Source organism: Peromyscus leucopus, chromosome 1 (genome assembly GCF_004664715.2).
Source record: "Peromyscus leucopus breed LL Stock chromosome 1, UCI_PerLeu_2.1, whole genome shotgun sequence".
Lineage (NCBI taxonomy): Eukaryota > Metazoa > Chordata > Mammalia > Rodentia > Cricetidae > Peromyscus > Peromyscus leucopus.
In genome coordinates, this window is record NC_051063.1 from 122559710 (window position 1) to 122582237 (window position 22528).

Sequence of the window (22528 nt, forward strand, 5' to 3'; positions counted from 1 at the left end):
ACAGTCTTTCATGGATTGGCTGGGTTTAAAAGAATCCACAGAAAGGAAATGAAGAAAAGCTGGCTGAGGTGTGCCACTTAATTCATTTAAGTTCAGAGAATGCAGCAGAGACTTTGTATAAACAAAGGTTTTACCTGGTGGGAGTAAATTTAAAATTTGCATTCCTTGTCCTAAACACAAGTTTTACAGTGTTTGATAGAAAATTTAATACTTAATATTTCTTATGTAGCTCAGGCTAGAACTTTTAGTCTTCCTGTATCAGCTCCTTGTTAATGGAGCATATACCAGCTTAATAACTGTGCACAGTGTACATTAGTTAGTAATGTAATATCACCTCCATCTATCTCTAGAACTTATTTCCTCCTGTAAACTGAAACTATGTCCATTAAACAGTAACTCTCCATTTGCTGCCTGCTAACCCTTGGCAAACACTATTCTACATTCTGTCTCTCTGTATGTTATTTGTCTAGGCATCTCATATAAGTAGAATTATACATTATATATATTTCCGTGACTGGTTTATTTTACTTAACATAATGTCCTCCAGATTCATCCATGTTGTGTCAGAATTTCCTTTACTTTCAAGAACCAAAGAATGTTCCTTTGTGTGAGTAAAGAACTAGTGAGGTAGGTCCAGGAGAATAGGTATGGCCACTTACTCTCCAAAAACCAGAGGGAAAAGGTTGTGATTAAGTATGTCTTAATCAGGGTTACCTTGCTGTGATGAAACACCCTGACCAAAAGCAAGTTGGGGAAGAAAACTCATTGAACCTCACCCCTTATTTTATTAGCAATTATATTACTACGTCAAAAATAACATTAGCTTCCTAATCAAAGTACTTATAATTGTGTGATTTTAAAACTATAGCATACATTGATAATTTCTTCCTTCTGCTTACTTTCCCTGTCAGGAGCACATGACCATGAAAATAGTTTCTGTTTTTGTTTTGATTTGTTTACTTTTGTGTTGCAACTTTTTGAAAGACAACAAAACTACTTTATATTTTGCCCTAAAAAAGAAATACTTTACAGAGGGATGCATTAAGTCCTTAGAGTGGTATTATTACTGCTGTAGGTTAAATTTTTGAGATATTTGATAGATTATGAAATGTGTAATGTTTGCCATTTGTCTAGTATCATCAGTGCATATGCCCCTGTTTTCAGAGGCATGTAAGATAATTGCTACAATTCTAAATTTGAAATGATACAGTGTCTCTCTCGTTGGTCTCTGCATTATTTCTTCCTTGCCCAGGGGCTCTGTGTCCTTTGTGTTACGCTTTCTCTTCATCCCAGTCCATGCTCCTTCAAGTGGTTTTCTCAGTGAGGAAAACAGCATGTTAACAATGATGACACAAAATAAGAAGAACCAGGGTGGAGTCTATAAACACCCAGACAGCTTGTAGAATCAGTGCTACAGAAAATAAACTAGCCAAACAGAAGCCAGACTGGGGGGGAAATAGCCAGAACAAAAATAAATCATTGAGAGAAAATAATAATTAATGAAGTGTACTGTGGGAAAGTCAACTTTCTGAAACATGAATTCCAAAAGACAGAGCAGATAATTCAAGATGATCAGGAAAAAGCTCTAGACTTACTTTAAAAGAAAGATGTGCGTTTAGAACTAGGTAACATTTTAACATGTTTTGCAAAACATGTTGTTGTTAAAGTCTTAGACTTACAGTTCTGAATATTTCCAATCAGTGAGCTGTGTTGGGATTTTGGATTTTAATTGGATTCAAGTTCCATCTATGGGTTAATATAGGAAGAACTGACATAATAGTGAGGTTTCTTATCCATGAATGTAGTTTGCTTCTCTATTTATTTAGACATTTAAATGTCTCTGTAATTTTCTGCACATTTATTTTAAATGCATTTTAGTCTTATTATAATTTTGCTGATATTATGTGTGTTTCAATTATGTTTTATTTTTGTTTCTATTCCTTTTTTTTTTTTTTTTTTTTGGTTTTTCGAGACAGGGTTTCTCTGTGTAGCTTTGCGCCTTTCCTGGAGTTCACTTGGTAGCCCAGGCTGGCCTCGAACTCACAGAGATCCGCCTGGCTCTGCCTCCTGAGTGCTGGGATTAAAGGCGTGCGCCACCACCGCCCGGCTCTATTCTTTTAAATGTATGTAAAATAACAGCCAAGACAAAACATTTCTAAACAAGAATTAAGATGATGGAACTTTATAAAATAGCAGAACATAGAAGTGAGTGCAGAAACTGGTCCACAAATAATGACATCCACAGTAGGTGACAGGGTGAGATTACAGACAGGAGTGTTTTAAAGTAATACGACATCCTTAGTTAGTCCTGTGCATTGTACTGGGCTTTTTGTTTTTGTTTTTGGCAATAACTGAAATGGTTTAAAGAGCATTTGTTTTTGCTCACGGCTTTAGGGGTTTAAGTCCATGGTCATCTGCTTCCACTCCTCTATGCTGGAAGGAAGCAGAGCACTGTAGTAGAAAGGGCATGATAGAGCAGAACTCTCCTTACTTCACTGTAGCCAGGAAGCAGGAGAGAGTAACAACATGGGCAGGGCCCAAGTTAGACCCTTCAAAGGCAAGCCTCCAGTTACCCACTTCCTCTAGTCCTCACCCTCCTCGATCCTGTTACCTCTGACTAGTCAAGTCATTGATGGGGTCAGAGCCTCCTAATCTAATCACCTCTGACAGTGCTCCCACAAGCACACCCCGAGAAGTGCTTTCCTCACTGCCTGGGCATCTTTAATCCTAATCAAGTTGAGTCAAGATTAGTATCAGATCAGATATCCAGATGAGTTAGCTGTCACAGCATCTACATCAAACCAAACATCTATTATTACACCATATACAAACGTCCGATGAAAGTGTGAAGAGATTTTTAGGATGTCTAAGAATGTCATTATGTCTCAAGAGCAGGGAAGAATTTTATGACAAGAACATAGAGGAGATGAACTGTAAAAGGGAAGATTGGTAAATTTGAGCTCATTAAAATCAACTTTAAAAAATTCCATAGTGAAGTTGCAAAGGTAAACCACAAATCAGAAAGGATGCTCACAACACATGGAACCTATAAAGCTCTAGTGTATATAATGAATCAAGTAGATAAAGACGGGCAGCTCAATAGAAAAATTAACAAAACTACACAAACAGCCATTTCATTGAAGAAATACATAATGCCTATAAGAAAAGTGCTGACAGAATTACAGATTAATATCATTATGGGAATGCCAGAAATTAAGAAATTTGCAAATATCATATATTGCTGATGATATGACTGATGGATTATATAATGGTCCAGCACTTTGGAATACAGTTTATATTGTGAAATTGAATGTTACATGCTTTCTGATTCAGCATCTATAATTTCCATAGCACATATATCCCCACCTCTAGAAGACTAGGAATATATATATATATATATATATGTATGTATGTATGTATGTATGTATTAGAGTGGCTTAAAGTCTGTGGTTCAAGTATTCAATAATGGGTATTCCCCAATAGGCCCAGGATCCAGAAGTTGTTCAGTCCATGAGACAGTATGTCTCAGCAGTCCCAATCTGGTGCTAGGGTCCCCAAAGAATCAGAGATAGCTGCTGTTCTGCAGTCTGTTTTGGAATCCCAAAGAAGTAGGTTCTAATACTTGTGAAGGAATGTCTCACCAGCATGGTAGATGAACTTGCCAGTGAGAGTGAAGATAACCAGGTAAAAAGCAAAGCCTCCTTCTTCCATGTCCTTTTATGTGGGTTGCTACCAAAAGGTGCGGACCAGATTTAGGGTGGACCTTCCCACCTCAAATAATCCAATCAAGAAAATCTACTGTTGTGCCCAACTGCTTGGTTGATACCAGATTAGATGTAGTCAGGTTGACAACCAAGAATAACCACCACACTAGACATTGTCCCAGGTGCTAGGATTAAATACTGAACAGTATGAAAAATGTTTCTGTTCTTGTGACATGTTTAGTTTAGAAGGGATTTGTGGATAAGCCAACAAACAATATTATATGTAATGTAATGGAACCATGAGCGAACAGGAGATGAGGCAAGCTTAAGAGGGTGCTTATGATGTAATTCTGAGGAGATGAGGCTGTCGGAGAGGGTGTGTGTGTGTCTGCATGATCAAAGGAAGACCATTCTGAAAATGGAATGTCTGAGCAGATTTTTATCATTCTGTGGGAGAAATCCATACAACTCCTGAAGGAAAAGCAGCAGTGAGGTTGGAATAGTCAAGAAAGAGCGAGTAGATGAGTAAGGCTTGTGCAGATTTCCATTTAGGTGATGAGACACAGGAGATGAGTTTTGCAAGGTAAACACAAGCCTTGTTATGTAGGATCTTGGGTTCTATAACCTAGTTAGAATATTTACAGTGGTGAAAAGTCATTAGGGGTTCTTGAGCAGGCAAACAACAATCTGATTTATATTTAGGACCTGAAGAATTGAAGCTAGGTGCACAGTTGGGGAGGGTAAGGATTAGGGATGTTGAATGAAAGGGCCTTTTTAAGAGACCTGTAAAAGTTTGGGTCATAGATGATTAACAAGGACTAGAGAGAACAGTGGACTTGGAAAGAAGTAGCTAGTTTGGCGATGTTTCTTAGCAATATAATTAGAAGAAGTTGGCTATGACGGAGGTGTATTGCCTTTGAAGAAAATTAAATCAACAGTGTATTCCCAGTGTCTGGTAGGAAACAGCTGTGTAGATGGTGATGCTGTTTACTTAGGCAGTAATCAGCAGGTTAAGCCATAAGATTTTTTAGGACAACCTCTCTATGTGATCTTAGGCTCAGAAAGCTCTGGCATTTGGGTATTTACAAAATGAGACTCATCAATTTATAGATGACATTTAAAGCCATGAAGATCACCAATAGCTATAATAAGTGAAAATGCAGGTGACTCATGAGATGAGGTAGTTGGTGAGATAGATGTGTGTGTGTGTGTGTGTGTGTGTGTGTGTGTGTGTGTGTGTGTGTGTGAGAGGGGGGGGGCGGAGAGAGGGAGGTGTCTTGGAAGTCAAAAGAATAAATGTCTACAAAGACATAACAAATGTGGGGGTAAGAGAGGGCAGAGAATAATACAAAAAAATTCTGTAGAGAAATGAAATATAAATAGGCAGTTTGCTGGAGGGCAAATTATAATGGCCAATAAAGCTATGAAAAGATGTTTAACCTTATCCATCAATCAGAAAATGCAAATTTAAAAGAAAAGTAACACCCAAATGCTATCAAAGATGGGGAAAGAACTCCTTTTTATACCTTGGTGGAAATGAGTTACTGCAGCCCTTTTGGAAAGTCTGCTAATAGCTATTAAAATGAAAATATATAGATAAGCTATGACCCAACAAATCCTAGCAATCTATTTCATTGAGATTGAGCACTGGTATATAAATAAAGGTAGTGCAAAAAGTACAGAAAAGCAAGGCACAATTCTATCTCTAAGGGAAAGGTGAATGTATAGGTTTTATAATCATTGGATTGTTAGTCATTAAGTTAATTGGATCTGTGCCACTTAGTCTATGCCAATTTCAGGAATTTTCATAATGAAGAGAAAAATAAAGTTCCTTCTGTCTCTCTATGTGTGAGAAGTGGGACACAGGAATACATTCAGCTACAGGCATGTCACAGAAGCTGTTTGATCATGGAGATCCTTTTTCTTTTTAGAGACAGGCTTACCTTCCCATCTTCTCCTAGACTTGTGAACTCTCAGGTAAATCTGTTAGACAGTGGTGACTGTTTTCTGAGGGGAAAGAGTGGTTTTCTGTGGCTTTACCTGTGTGTCACAGAATACGTGGCAACATTTACATTAACAGAAATGGGCTGAGTTTAGGTGTAAGAGCTAGTCAGTAGTAAGCCTGAGCTAATGGCCAAGCCGTTTTAATTAATTAAATTAATTAAATTTGTGTTTACTTGGGTCTGTGTGTTTACTTGGGTCTGAGCAGCTACAGACTGGGCAGGACACAGGAAAACTTTCAGCTACATATATCTTTTTATGTAATATGGACGCACACATGTAGAAGAAACCAACAGATAGTCAAAACAATAACACTCTTAAGGGGCAATTAATTTTAAAAATAAAGTGCTGGTTGGTAAATACTCCCTTTTTATTAACCTTTCAATGTTGGTTCAGATGGAAAAATCTTTACATTGCTCAAGGTTCAATTTGTAATATTTTACTTTTACTTGTAAGAAATATACAGAACTGTTATTATTTTATGCTTTTCACTAATGTTCTTTCCATGTTCACTTTGCTACTTTTGCTTTCCATTTTTAACCACCTTTATTTTGGATATAAACTAAATAATATGAGACTAAAAATGAATATTGGGACAATTTAATAGTTAAATCTACAAACAGCTAGCAGTACTCAATTGAGTGTAAATTGTGAACACAATTATCTGATATCCTCTATTGTTAAACATGTTTGCTCAGTAGACAAAGAGGTTTTTACACACTTAGGTTTTAGAGAAGAAATATTTAAATTATTATTGATTTTTAATTTTAAAAGGAAATAACATAATACCTGTCAGCTTGTTGGATATCTGTGTTTTTGCTAATTACTGTTCATAAAATGCTTTATGTACTCTAGTTAGTTTTCTCTTGTGTCTTTTGGTGTTAAGTATAATTTAACTGATAGGACTTATTTGTTTTCTCATCTTTCTTTGTTGAAGCTATGTTTTATCTCTACTTACATGATATTGGCCTTTTTCCTGCCTCCTTGGGTGAGGTCTGCTACTGAAAAGTCCTGAAGTCAGATCTGGTTAAACACACACAAATCAATAGTAAATATAGAGAATTCTGTGTAATGATTAAAAACTTTGCATTTTACTTTCAGCCGTTTTTTTCCTATCTAATTTCTACACTCCTCCTGAATGCTGGCCTATTACAGTAGCAAAGGGTTCAAGTAATATTTCTGACCATGCCTATCTTGTGGATCCATTTCCCCCACATTCTTACTAGCCATATTCTTCAGCTTTTGGTCACCTCAGAGTGCAAGTGAGGTAGAAATGGCATTAAAGCTTTTTTGTTTTATTTGGGTACAGAATGTTGAACTCTGGCTTTCCACATGCCAGTCTTCTGTTGAAAGTTCTTACTCATACTTGACAAACAACTGGGAACCTGGTGTTTCTGCTGCCTGGACGAGGCAATTGTTTAAAGCTGGTTCGTGCTTGTGAATTCTTTGCAGTTTCTTCTTAATGACTCCCTAATTGTCTTTATGATATTACTTACTATTCTCTGTTATAATATGTTACCATTCCAAACTAAATATTTTCATGATAGCAGATTACTCTAAAATTTAGTGGCTTAAAACAGCACACATTTATTATTTCATAGTTTCTGTAGGTGTGGATCCTTTGGCTCTGATCCATTTTCAAGATGCATGAGTAGTTGGAAGGATTCAGATCCTCATGGTTTGTTGACCTAAGGAATTCATTTCTTCACAGCTGTCAGTCGGAGGATGTCCTGTACCCCATGCCTTGCGGGCTGAATAGAGCAGGTTACAGCACAACAGAAGTCCTTGTCCTGATTCACCCAGAAGTGCCATCTAATCACGTTTGCCATGTTCCATTCATTACTAGTGTATAGCTAGATCCAGCCTGCACTCTAGAAGGGAGATTTCACACACAATGACTCAGGAATGGAGTCACTAGGAGCCATTTTCAAAGCAGCCTGCAACTCTCCTACCAGCAGCATTCCTGGGATTACCTCATCTACACCCCCTTGAAATAAGTAAGCGTACATCCTCCTAGTGCTCTTTTCCCTAATCATCTTTTCATGTTTTCAGCTTGGTTTCCCCCTGAAGTCACCACCTGGCCCTCTTGGACAGGATTTAATTGAATCCCATACTAAGTCTTGTGGGTGAGCCATAGAGTTTGGCATTCTTTACAGGAATCCCTGACAGTCACTCTTGATTTCATGCTGCCATCAGAGTACCTAACGGAATGATTCTGTCTGCAGCCTCTCTCTAAAGATCTAGAAGACATACCTTAGCTTTCAAGGGACCTTCTTTTTATAGGTTGAAGTCATGGAGAAAGGGCAAAGGAGAGCCACACCATACCATTCTCCACCTCTTGCCATCTCCACCCTGTTTGTTATGCTAGAATAAAATTTACATGGATTTTGACTGCATTCTTCCCAAATTATCCCAAATAGATGTGTAATTTGAAAAAATATATATTTTCCCCATTCTGTAGGCTGCTACTTTGTCCAAATGATGGTGTCTTTTGCCATGCAGAAACTTTTGTTTTATGAAGTCCCATTTATTTATTAATTATTGATCTTAGTGCCTGTGCTAATGGTGGTCTGCTCAGAAAGTCTTTCCTCTTGCTGATGAGTTCAAGGCTATTCCCTCCTTTCTCTTCTCTCAGGTTCAGTGTATCTGATTTTATGTTGAGTTCTTTGATCCACTTGGAGTTAGTTTTGTACAGGGTGATAAGTATGGATCTACTTGGATTCTACATGCAGCTGTCCAGTTTGATCAGCACCATTTGTTGAAGATGCTTTCTTTTGTTCAGAGGGTATTTCTGGCTGCTCTATCAAAAATCAGATGTTCATAGATGTGTGGATTTATGTGTGGTTCTTCAGTTCAGTTCCACTGATCAATGTGTCTGTTTTTATGCCAGTACCATGCTGTTTTTATTACTATCGCTCTGTAGTAGATCTTGAAATTGGAGATTGTGAGACCTCCGGCATTATTATTCAGGATTGTTTTAGCTATCTTGGGTTTTTTGTGTTCCCATATGAAGCAGAAAATTGTCCTTGCAATCTGTGAAGAATTGTGTTGAGGTTTTAATGGTGATGGCACTGAATCTGTAGATTGCTTTCAGTAGGATAGCCATTTCTACTATGTTAATCCTACCAGTCATGAGAACAGAAGATCTTTCCATCTTGTGCTATCTTCTTTAGTTTCTTTCTTCAATGTTTTAAAGTTTTTATCATACAAGTCTTTCACTTGCTTGGTTAGAGTTAACCCAAGATACTTTATATTCTTTGAGGCTATTGTGAAAGATGTTTCCCTGATTTTTTTCTCAGTCCATTTGTCATTTGAATATAGGGCTACTGATTCTTTTCAGTTAATCTTGTATCCAGTCACTTTGCTGAAAGGTGTTTATCATCTGTGGGAGTTCCCTGATAGAATTTTAAGGGTCATTCATGTATACTATCATATCACTTACAAATAAAGATACTTTGATTTCTTCCTTTCCAATTTGTATCCCCTTGATCTCCTTCAATTGTCTTATTACTCTAGCTAAGTAAATATCAAGTACCATATTGAGTAAGTATGAAGAGAGTGGACAACCTTGTGTTGTTCCTGATTTTAGTGGAATTGCTTTGAGTCTTATCCCTAGCTCTGTAGCAGACCACCTGCTGAGTCTGCCCTTTCCTCCTGCCCCCCATCTCCAGTGGGTCATACAGATCTTCCCCTCATAAACTACCCCTATTTCTTTATTCTAGCCCCTAACTCTAGCAGGAGCCCATAGGAAGCAAGTAGGCTAACTGCAAATTTTCACCTCTCCGGAGCTCAGCTCCCCCAAAACCAACACCCCAGCTCTGCAGCAGGCGACTTGCTGTGCCCTGCCCACACACACCCCATATATAGTGGAATTAAGATTCTCTAAAATTCCAACCTTGTGTAGAATTGGAGGTTCTAAAAGCTGTCTTCAGTGGGAAAAGGTGTTCTATCCAGTCAGACGGGTTTCATGGGCTCTGTCCTTAGAAAGCTTGGCTAAAGGAATAGTCCTTGGCACATGTAGACCAAGAATAGTCCTTGGCACATGATAGGTTCTCTAGCCATTCTTTAGTGAGAATCCCATGCCCTGTGCATTTCCTTTTTTAGACAGGTTTTATAGAGCTCGTACAAAATATGAAATGCATCACCATTTTGTGTACCTGTGTTTGTGTTTTCATTTCAAAAGAAAATGTAAATTTGTAGCACTACTTACTCTACCCTACAGAGGTAACTGGTAGACACAGTTCAGAATATACCCTTCTGATGTTTTATGTTTAAACGAACACACTCACAGTTTTATGAGATTACCTTTTTTTTCCCAGTGTGTATCCACTTGATCTTGATAAATTACTAGCTTTTCAAGTACATAATAGATCATGACTCTATGGTCTATGAGGGCTTACGGTAGTATATACTATTGAACATTTATTGACCATTTCTACCTATATTAATGGCCTTATGTTTCTTTGGGTTGGAGAGCTCAAGTCAACATTGGTTTCTTTGTGGTTTCAGGCTCTTCCACAGGATAGACTGTTTGCTAGCAGTAGAATTGTTAGGCTATGGTATCTTTCTTAAATTTTACAATGAAAGGAATGGTACACATTTCTTAAGTATTTGTAGTAAGTTGCATTACTAGCATTTATCTATGGTTTGTCCATTTCCCTGTACCCAGTTTCAGGCACATTTCTAGGTTAAGAAAATAATTCATTAAAACCACGAAAGTACCTAGCATTGTAGTTCATACCTATAATCCAAGCACTTGGGATGCGGAGGCAAGACGATTGTTAAATTTAAGGCCAGAGTGAGACCCTGTCTCTAAATAAATAAGGGAAGCCGTGGTAGAGGAAACATGAGAAATGTTCTTTGTAATCTGGGACTAGCAAAAGCCCTTAAGCAAGATCCAAACTCATAAGCCACAAAGGAAAATGATTAATAGTTTTAATAAACAAGTAATGATGTCTGCTGTATACAGCGACATGTCATGCAGTCCTAACTCATCAGGAGGCTGACATAGGAGAACTGCAGGTTTGAGGCACCTCTATGAAACATAGGAAAAACCTATATCAAACAAGATACTCTGCGTCTGTGAGTAGGGGCATGCATATGCCACAGCATGCAGAGAGATCAGAGAGCAAATTTCTGGAGTCAGCTCCCTCCTTCTATTATGTGTTCCTGGAATGGAACTCAAATTCATGTTGCCAGGCATGGGCAGCAAACAATTTTACCCTCTAAGCTATCTCCCAACCTTTATTCAGTACTTTGATTCTATTTCTACCCCCTTTTTCAGACACACGGCACATAGAGTTAGGATTCAACTTAAAACTTCTTCCATTCAGGCATTGCTGTTTGCAGAGGGATTACAGTAGTAAAACAAAACTTTAACAGATTATTTCAATGTCAAGAGACAGATATGTACAGACATACATTCCTGTGTCATAAAAGTGTTAAAAATATTAAAACAGAAAGGGGAGGAATGATAGGGAAGGAAGTGGTTTTGAAGTAGGTTGTAAAGAAATCTTTCTGATGAAGCCGAACAGAAATTTGAATGAAGTAAAAGAACTGAGCATGATCACTTCTAAGAGAAGACATTTTGCCCAGGGAGGAACCTTAGTGTCTTTCCCTAGGCCCTGCTCCTTAGGACTTCTGACCCTTCACCACTTATCACCCTCAGCCACCAACTAGACTCTCAGAATGAATAAGCACACAAATTATTCAAATTATTCACCACCATGTGGAATCCCTTGGTCTCCATGTCATGATTCCATTACCCTCATGTTGGTGCGTTTTAATCACTAATTCATCCCCTACTGTATAGTTGTGGGGATGGCTAAATACCCAATACTAGGCAGATATGACAGGCAACAGATTATTAATTGCATTACTCAAAGCCTGGAGTGAAAAAAAGACACCATACACTACACAGGGTCAATGGTAGTTCTACTCAGAAACAGTGGACCATGTAAATGTTCATAGTTTCAGTAGGATCAGGTACCATGTGGTTACCACAGGAGGATATGTTTGGTTGCTAGAATAATTTCAGGGGTTGACAGGGAACTGAATGCTGTTACTTGGGCATAGTAGGAGTTCGGCCCGATGTCTTTGATTGGAAAGATGATTTGTATGAGGGCCGTGTCCATAGGTACAAGTCGGGAGAGCTGTCAGTAGAGGCCCTCCCAATTGTATCAGGTGGTGTTGAACTTTCAGATCTTGTCATTTAAGCCAGTTGTTTTCAACCTGTGGGTCACAACCCTCTTTGACAGGGGTCACATATCAGATATATTTACATTACAACTAATAAAAGTAGCAAAGTTACAGTTATGAAGTAGCAATAAAAATAATTTTATGGTTGGGGTCACAACAAATAAGGAACTATATTAAAAGGTCTCAGCAATAGGAAGGTTGAGAACCACTGCTATAAACCTAATTAACATGTTAAACTCTACCAGCAACATCAGAGAAGATAGGAGCTTTTAGACATCTAAAAATAGTGAGATAGTCAGAACACCACAATAGTGTTTCACATAAAGAATGATAACTTCAAAAGTGAGGATTTGGGGCTTTGTTTTTAAAAACAAATCCAAGGTTGACCAGTGAGCTCCATGTTCAGTGTAAGACCCTATCTTGAAGGAGTAAAATAGAGCCCTAGAGGAAGACACCCCATGGCCTCTTGGCCTCTACACAGATATGCAGTTACACACAAAGAAAAATAGTTGTGAGGAGCTAAGTGTGTAGAGCATACCTATAATCTCAGCACTCAGAAAGCCTAGTCAAATGGATATTGAGTTTGAAGTCAGTGTGGGCTACCTAGTGAGACAAAAAAAAAAAAAAAAAAAAAAAAGTAAAAAAATCTCAGAATTGTAATTTGTTTACATTTTTCTTATTTTTAAACATGTAGAAGTAACATTAGCTTTTAAAAATACACAAGAAAACAAGCCCATCTTATTTTAAATAACAAAACATTTGCTTGTATCACACAATGGTGATTCTATTCATCAGACGAATGCCTGTTTTATATCAAACCAGTCTGATCTGTTCCGTAATTCATTTTGACTCCTGGGATTTGATTCCTATTTTTTAACTGCTTGTGAGTTTCCAATTTCTATAAGATTTTTTTTCTAAAAGGCTACATATTTAATAGTACTTCCTTAAAGAATTAGGAAAACAAGCTTGCATTGATATATTTTTTTTCAGTCCGAATACAAAAGGCCTAAAGATTTAGAGGACTTTCATGTTAATACAAACAGTACAGCTCATCTACAAGAACCGCCAGAGGCTGACAAGTCTTACAGTATGGGTCAAAATCACTTGAGGCTTCTTTAAACACTGATTCCTGGGGGCTCTAGTCCTGTGCTTTCCGTTGTCCAATAACTAAAAACATCGCCCATGCATGTGCTGACTAGCTCTAAGAATGTTTACAGTCATCAGACTAATTTTGGAACATGTTATAATTAGAAAATCTGGTCATATATTTTTTTAATTTTCAGAAATAAACGAGGCAAAATTCTTCACACTGAAATGACTTGTCTTGATCTTTTTGTTTGTTTGTTTTTGTTTTTGTTTTTCAAGATAGGGTTTCTTTCTGTAGCATTGGCTGTCCTGGAACCAGCCCTGTAAACCAGGCTGGCCTCAAACTCACAGAGATCCACCAGCCTCTGCCTCCAGAGTGCTGAGATTAAAGACGTGTTCCACCACCACCCAGTCTCTATCATTAAGAGGTTCAATTAAAACAGCAGCAATAAAGAAATATAATAAATTTTCTATTTATATAATGGTAATTATAGTTTTCTGATATAAAGATTTTCTTTTGCAAATTATGACAACAAAAAGGAAGTTGAAAAGGGAAAATTTTTCTCCTTTAATACCACTGACCTCACACTTAGATGTTTACAATTTCCTATTCCTTCCTAGTCTCTGTCTATGAAAATACATACATATAATTGTAATCAATGATGAACATAAAGGTTTTGTTTTTTCTTAACGAGTCATGAGGGTTTTTTTTCCCATTATGTTAGATATTTTACCATACACCAACAAAGACTGATGACCACTATGTGTCATACCTACATAAGTGAATTAGTCAGTTTGTGGGTGAGTGCTGAAAGTCCAAACAGCATGTCAGCAGTTCTGGTGAGGGTCCCTTCCCTTCATTACCTCATGGTGAATGGTAGCATAATGGTAGAAATGTGTCAAGAGGGAACTACTTCATAGAAAGATAGGAAATGGCGAGTAATTTAGGAAGCGGGCTCTGGCTTTTATAAGAATGAACGCGGGGATCCTATGAGAACTACCTTATGTAATCTCTTCCCAGGACAACCTCCCAGTAGCTTCCAGTAGAGGTATTACTGCTTTTTCTCATCCCTACATTGGGGAGCCAAGCTTCCAACAGATGAACTATTGAGGGATACTCTCAGACCATATTTAAGCAATAGTGTTAGGGATAAAATTTTAAACATGATGTAGCTCCTACAGGGGCTAAGGAATGACTATTGGTAAGGAAATATGAGAGCCTGAGTTCAGATCCTAGAGTAGAAACAGGCAGATCCCTGAAGCCCACTGGCTGTCCAGCTAGTGGAATCAATAAGCTTCAGGTTCAGGGAGAGACCATGTTTCAAAAATGAAAGGTGAAAAGCAATTGAAGAAAGGTACCTGATGTCTGCCTCAGCCCTCCACATGCAGGCACACATACAAACAAGATACAGCCCCTAGAAAGTTTCATAGGCTTATGGTAATAATAACTATCTTATCATTTATTTATTGAGCACCTGGTGTTAGGGATTCTAACCTGCCTTTCATTTGATAGTCACAGTAACAATGTGTGTGTCATGTGAAGAGACAAAGAAACTACAGTTGAGTAATTGCCCAAGATCACATAGCCAGTAGTGACAGAGTCATGACTTGTAGCCATATCTAGCTTCCAGAGAAAAGCATGACCAGCAGGTAGATTTACCATGTTAATCTTCAATTTCAGAGTCCCTCATTTGTGAATGCAGGAGTTGAAATGTTCAGGGTAAAATTAGAAAGCTGTATTGTAACTAGAAACCATTTCTAGATAAGCATTTTGGGAAATTGCTGATGACTTCTTGTAGCTTATTTTGTTAACAAAATATTGTAAACAAATATTCATTGTTGTAATTGAGCAATAAATGTCTCTGGAAAACTGGGAAGTTCAGCCATCAGAGAAGACTGAAAGAAAAGAGCATGCTGGTGCTTGTCTGTAATTCCAGTGCTCAGGAGGCAAAGGCTAGAGGACTACAAGTTGCCAGACAGCCTGGGCTACAGTGGGTTTCAAGCCAGCCTGAGTTACAGTGTGAAACCCTGTCTCAACAACAGAATTAAAAATAGCGTGCTTATAAATAAGTCCGTCTAGTTTCATGTTGTTGAGTCGTGATATGAGGAGAAGAGTGACCATTTCTTGGAATATTCTAAGGAATTTTGACCTTATCCTCTCTGAAGTTTTCAACCTCAGCAGTACATAAGAACTGGTAGATCTTGGGAAGACATGACTTCTCTTTATTTTTAAAAATGCCAGAAATGGTTCAGATGCATACATAGGAATGATACATGCAACAAAAAGCTATAGAATGTGGAACATGGAAGTGAAATAATAAATGTGTATCTTTAAGGCTTACGTGGCTGGAGCTACAAACTCAGCATGGTCCAGACCGATGATTACATAGTAATGCATTATTAGTTCTCGTAACTCCTATGTTGAAATGTATGCTAGGGATGTGTGTTTATCATTGCTTTTAAAAGTACAGCTTTTGTTTCTCTGTTGTTTATTTCACTAGAACAGATTTCTAGGAGTTGAATCAAAATAAATTAATAGTTTGGCCTCAATAAATTATTGTAATGGATAACAATTTACAGTTTTAAGTAGGACCAAATAGGATGTTTAGAATAATTTTGCTAGGTTTAAGAAAAAAACTATTAGAATTTTCATTACACTAATATTATTTTATAATAGGCAATAAATTATCAAAACAATGTTTATATTGTGTTTATAGCATTATTTCATAACTGAATTTATCTTTAATAGATTGACGAACTCCCAGAGGGAGCTGTGAAGCCTCCAGCCAACAAGTATCCTATCTTCTTTTTTGGTACCCATGAAACGTAAGTTAACAAAATAGCTTTAAGTTTCAGCCTCTCTGATTTGACTAGATTACATACTTATCCATGATCTATACTACTCCACTAGATTACATACTTATCCATGATCTGTACTACCCAACTAGATTACATACTTATCCATGATCTATACTACTCCACTAGATTACATACTTATCCATGATCTATGCTACTCCACTAGATTACATACTTATCCATGATCTATACTACTCCACTAGATTACATACTTATCCATAATCTGTACTATTTTATATGTTGTTAGTCATTATATCCACTTCTAAAGTAACCAAACTTAACATGTTTTTATTATTGTAAGGTATATTAGTTATTTTTGCATGTTGTAACAAAGTAAAGCACAACAGAAGCAACTTTAGGAAGATATGTTTATTTTGTTTCATGGCTTCAGTTCATCACAGCAGGGAAAGCATGGTAGAGTGTGTCAGCAAGAATATTTGGTTATAGGGTTTTTTGCTTGTTTGTTATTGTTGTTTGTTTTTGTTTTTCGAGACAGAGTTTCTCCATGTAGTTTTGGTACCTGTCCTGGATCTTGCTCTGTAGCCCAGGCTGGCCTTGAACTCACAGAGATCCACCTGGCTCTGCCTCCCAGTGCTGGGATTAAAGGCGTGCGCCACCGCCGCCCATCTGGTTATAGGTTTTTACAGGATGGACTAGGACATGTAGACATGGCAAGCCAGGGCCAGAGATGGATATAGCTTAAAAGGTATGTTTCTAACGACCTCTCTTTTCAGGCCTCACCTCATAAGACTCCACAGCTTCCCAAATTAGCATCACCATCTGGGAACTAAATGTTCGAACATATGAGCAGAGGAGAGGGGGCATTTCAAATTCAAACCATAAAATAAGTTGTTATTCATAGAAGTCTTGATTACTGAAAACACATCATTGCTTTGAATGCCGTTTCTGTTTCTATTTTAAATATTGGTTATCAACCCAAGGTCTCCTTTCAGGACACTTGTAAAGACATAGAGTGGTTGACTTAGCACTCCCAGTAACCCCTTTTGGAACTCTATAGATGTCCCCTTTAGAGAAGCTTCTTCCACTCATTTTTTATAGGACAAAGTTATGTTCTCTCAAGCTCTTTCACCTTTAGACCTAAAACAAATATACTGCCTTTTTAAGGTTTCCTAATTACGTTTGTTAATATATAGATTCAAGTAATATAGACATTTATTTTCTTCTTTTACAATAATACAGAAGTGGGCACAGGTCAAGTGGAGAGACAGATTGCTCTAAGAACTCAGCACCCTCTCTCAGACCCTACCATTTCTTGATGTATTACTCTTGTGTGCTTTTGTTTGTGAGAACCTCACTCTGTAGACCAGGCTGACCTTGAACTCACAGAGATCCCCCTGCTTCTGCCTCCTGAGTACTGGGGGTAAAGTCATTTGCCTTCACGAAGACCCAGCGTATTTTTAAATATTAACATGCTTCAGTTGTATATGTGCATCTTCTAGGGAGAGGGGAGGAGAGAAGAAGAGTGAAAAACAAGGATGCCTTGGAAGGAAATGGCAAGAAAGGCCCCTAGATGACTTCTGCTTGCTTTCATTCCGTTGTCAAGAGTTTGCTCATGGAGCCACACACAGCAATGAGGAAGCTGGAAAATGGTCTCCAGCTGAGCAGTTCTAAAGTATGGGAGAAGTGATCTGTTAATAAAAAAAGAGGAGAGTGACGCTGGTGGGCAATTTGTAGTCTTGCCACACTCTGACTGTGTCATTTATTTTCATTTAAATGTTACAGAGTTTGGCATGAATCTTAGCTTGCTATTTCTCCCATTCTAACTTCCCTTCATTCTGGTCTCAAAAGCACCACAATAAAGTCCTGAAGACAGATTTATTTTCTTATGTGAGAAATAGTGTATATCATTCAGGAAATAATATTTTGTAAGGGCTTTTTGGTATTGTTTTGAGTTTAGTTTGTTGTTGGTCTCTCTCTCTCTCTCTCTCTCTCTCTCTCGGTATTGTTTTGAGTTTAGTTTGTTGTTGGTCTGTCTGTCTGTCTCTCTCTCCCTCTCTCTCTCTCTCTCTCTCTCTCTCTCTCTGTGTGTGTGTGTGTGTGTGTGTGTGTGTGTGTGTGTGTGTGTGTGTGTTGCTGGACTAGCTGAAAGTCCTCAAGGAGGCAAGAAACTAAACCCAAGTCCTATTTTCATCAAATAAACACTATATATGCCTTTTCTTGGGCTACTAGAAAGCTTAGAAGTAAATGTGTTACCTATAAATACATAATGCTTTGTGATATGTATTTTATTTATCTCACTCCTGACATTATTTTATGTGCATACCATTGTTCTGATTTTTCCTTGGAATAACCTGTTCCAAATTATCTGGTTGCATTTTTGGGACAAGGCAGAAGTTAATTTAAAAAAAAAAATCACACTTCTACTGTATGCACCTTTTATGAAAATTATGTGTTTACTTTTATTCCCTTGGTAAGTATTTGTTTTTAAGGCATTCTGTAAGTCACTAGAAGTAGAAAGGTGCCCCTAAAGATCTACCAGCTGGCAATACAAACTTTAGGTAGCTTAACCCACAGTTATTTCCTGTACATAGATCAATGACTGAAGAAAGTCAAAAGCCAGAGTAATAATTCCTGTCAAGTTTCCTTGAAAGTAAACTAGCCATATGCAGTGTCCGTTTTTTCTCATGTTTATGTTGTTCATCAAATAAGACTTCAACCCACCCCTCAAAAATTTTATCTTGGTTTTGTGTTTTGAGCATGTTCGTTTCCCCTCCCCCCAACTCTTCCTGGATCCACACCTTCTTCTCTACTCACTTAACTTTGTGTCTTTTCTTTTTAAACCACCAAGACCAAATTGTACTGCCCAAATAGTCTTGGATGTGTGGTGTCTTAGTTAGGTTTTCTGTTGCTATGACGAGACACCATAATCATGACAACTCTTATAAAGGAAAACATTTAATTGGAGTGGCTTACATTTTCAGAAGTTTAGTCCATTATCATCATGGTGTGACATGGTGGTGTGCAGTCAGACATAATGCTGGAGGAATAATCAAGTGCCCTACATCTTGACTTGAAGGCAACAGGATGTGGTCTGAAACACTGGGTGTGGCTTGAGCATATATGAGAACTCAAGGCCCGCCTCCATGGGGACATACTTCCTCCAACAAGGCCATACCTACTCCAAAAATACCACACCCCCTAATAGTGCCTCTCCCTTTGCAGGCCATGTTCTTTAAAACTTCTGCATGTGGTCTTCTACCATGTCTACACTCTTAGATAAAACTGTCTTTCTTTCTCCCTTATAAACAGGGTTTCACACAGCCCAGAATGGGCTCAAACTCCTGCCTCCACCTCCCATGTGCTTTATAGGTGTGTACCAACACACTTAGTATAAATAGATTTGTTAGTTTATTTTTATTCAGCTGGACAGTGTGAAAGATCCTTGCTATACCCAGTCAGAAAATGGAGTTTATGAATGGAGTTAACATGTTGACTGAAAGGTTTCAGTATCATCTTTTGCTGATTTCTAAATTCCTGTCTCTAGCTCATAGTTTTCTTTAATCTCCAGAATGATCTTTCTAACTCCCTACTTGATATCTTCTTTTGAATGTCTTAACTGGGACTTAAGTTTTTACACCTAACAATGAGCTCTACCCCAACTCTTTTCCTTCAAAAGAAAAATCATAACATTTCAGTAAATAACAACTCTAGCTTTCTTATTTCTCATTCTGAAACCTTATAGATAAAAATCCAGTTTCTACATCAAAATGTCTTGCCTGAGAATGAATTCTGGATTTGATATTTCTTCGCCAACTATGCTCTGGCTCAAGCTGCCATCACTACTTTATTTCGATAGCCTTCTATGACTTCTTGCTCACATCCTAGTAGCTAACCTTCACTTGGTTTCCGACATAACAGCCAAATGATGATACTAACATATTTCAGAACCTTTCCTGGCTTCCCATATTACTTAATACCTTTGCAGTGTACTCCAAGGCCCTAAGTGATCCGTCACTAACCTGTCACCTCTCTGACCTTACCCATACCGCTCTACTGTTACTGATTTCACTCCAGCTGCATTGGCCTCTTCGGTGTTTCTCAGACACATAGTTCTTTCCCAGGTAACAGCACAGATGGCTCCTTCACCTCCTTTCCTTAGATGTTCCCTTTTTGGAGATGTCTTCCCCAATTTTTGTAGCTACAATTATAGAAGTCATCCCTAGTCTATCCCTCTGGGATGGCTAGTTTAATTGTCAACTTGACCCAATCTAGACTCCCAGGGAAAGAGTTTCAATGAGAGATTATCTAGACTTAAGTTGTCTCTGAGGGGTTTTCTTTTCTTTTCTTTTCTTTTTTTTTTTTTTTTTTCCAGTTTTTTGAGACAGAGTTTCTCTGTGCAGCTTTGCGCCTTTCCTGGAACTTGCTTTGTAGACCAGGCTGGCCTTGAACTCACAGAAATCTGCCTGCCTCTGCCTCCCCCAGTCTGGGATTAAAGGCGTGCGCTGCTGCTGTCACCACCACCACCTGGCGAGGGGTTTTCTTAATTGGTTATTTGAGATAGAAAGACCCGCCCACTGTGAGAGCACCATTCCCTAAGAAGGACCATATGCATGTAGTGAGTTGAGCATCAGTATGCATGCATTGATTCATTGCTCTCTGCTCTTGACTATGGATGTGATGTGTCTAGCTGCTTCAGATCCCTTGACTTCCCTACAGTGATGGATAATAACCTCAACTGTAAGCCAAATAAACCCTTCCTTCCTAAGTTGCTTTGTCAGGATGTTTTATCACAGCAACAGGAAAAGAAACTAAGATACCATCCTTCTGTGAATACAAGAAATAATGTGTTTCATTTACCATTTTAATTGTTCTACTGTCAGCACTACTGTTAGCACCTGTGCTTCCTGAAGGCGGCAATGGCTGTGCCTTATTCTCTGTGAAATTCTCAATACCCTTGCAACAATGCCTGACACGTTGTAGGTGTTTAACTGGTATTTGTTAAATTAATAGGTACATAAACTTTAATTTGAAATGTCTTAAGGATGTCAGCCCAAGTGAGCCTCAGTAGTTTCACACACTAGATTAAGATCACAAATAATGATGCTAAAGATTCTGTTTAAAGTACCCCAGTCTGTTAGCTACAGAATTTAACTACTTTTAATGCTTACAATTAATTTAGTTAAGAAAGATTTAAATTAGATACGATTCTATTTACTTTGCTACTTCTGGGTTGTTCTCGTCCCCCTTTTACCCAATTTACAGAAATAATAGTGGCTAACTATTCTAAAGTACTGTACAGAATTAAATCATTTAAATTCCTATTCTAAATCTCACAAACCCTTACCTACAGTAAGATTAACATAAATACTAGTTTGAAATGATGATTGAAGCAATCAAAGTAAATAGCTCTAGTTCTACCTGTGTAACTAAAAATCAGTTTGAAACAACGCATATTGGTAATATTAATGTAAAGTCAAATTGGACAGCCCAGAGTTACTGGCTTTATATCCTCAGATATCCGATTTTATTGCTTTGAAATATGTTTCTAAAGCATCTTGTGATATGTGCTTAACCCACTGGGTTTATATATACTTTAAATATGTTTATTGTAATGTGATCTGACATCATATTTGATCCTGATATTTAAATACCTTGTATTTGAAAGTCAGCATATCAGTTCTATTTCTGATCTATCTCTGCAGTGCATTTCTAGGTCCTAAAGACCTTTTCCCATATAAGGAATACAAAGACAAGTTTGGAAAGTCAAACAAACGGAAAGGATTTAATGAAGGATTATGGGAAATTGAAAATAACCCAGGAGTGAAATTTACTGGGTACCAGGTAATAGTTTGCATCACAGTCTCTTGTTGTACTCTTCTCCCTTGCTTTTAACTCTTGTGCATCTTTGTAAAATGTCCTTCATGTGGTACCTGCCTTCCATTCATTTGAAGGCAGCGGTCTTCTTTGGCTCTACAGCAGTTTTTGATTAAGTACCAACTCTTGCCCGCAAGAGTCTGAGTTAAGTGGCCGTTTGAAAAATTGACTTGGACAGCCATTTGGTTCATTAATTGAATCAGGATTTCACATGCTACTGAGGTTAGCTTCTAATTCTTGGCTACAAGCAACCCTCCTACCTCAGCCTCCTGAGTAGCTGGAATTAGATGAGTGCCACTCTGCCTGGCTGTCAGAGTCCTTTATTTTGAAAATGTTAAAAGTAGGCCAAAGTCTTTGAAATTTAAACAGAGCGATTGTTTCCACAGTTTGTGTTCTTGTTCTTTTTCAAAATGTAATTGGCTGATTTTTCTCCTTAGACAATTCAGCAGCAGAGCTCTTCAGAAACTGAGGGAGAAGGTGGAAATACTGCAGATGCAAGCAGTGAGGAAGAAGGAGACAGAGTAGAAGATGGAAAAGGCAAAAGGAAGAATGAGAAAGGAGGCTCAAAACGGAAAAAGTCCTACACTTCAAAGGTCACTGGACACCCCCTCCTGCTGCTCATGTTTCCTATCACTAAAGGCTGAGGACTGGGTGGGAGGCATAGTTCCTTGGCAAAGTGCTTGCCTAAAACATGTGATTCAGCCCTGCCCTCCACCCCACCCCACCCCCACACACACACATACACACTACAACTTTAGAGGCAGTCATATACCAGAGAGAAAGGCAGAAAGCCTGAGGTGTTAGGGGAGTCACTCCTGACTCTTCAAGGCTGTGCCCTGAAAGTGCTC

General features: G+C 38.1%; 1 protein-coding gene across 1 annotated transcript in view; it reads left to right on the forward strand.

Annotated features, from left to right (window-relative positions):
* Positions 1-22528, forward strand: part of Hdgfl3 (HDGF like 3) — a 53387-nt gene that overhangs the window by 11824 nt on the left and 19035 nt on the right. Inside the window, exons 2-4 of the mRNA XM_028873804.2 lie at positions 15739-15815; positions 21509-21647; positions 22118-22273. Coding sequence (XP_028729637.1) covers positions 15739-15815; positions 21509-21647; positions 22118-22273 — 372 coding nt within the window. The remainder of the gene's footprint in view (positions 1-15738; positions 15816-21508; positions 21648-22117; positions 22274-22528) is intronic.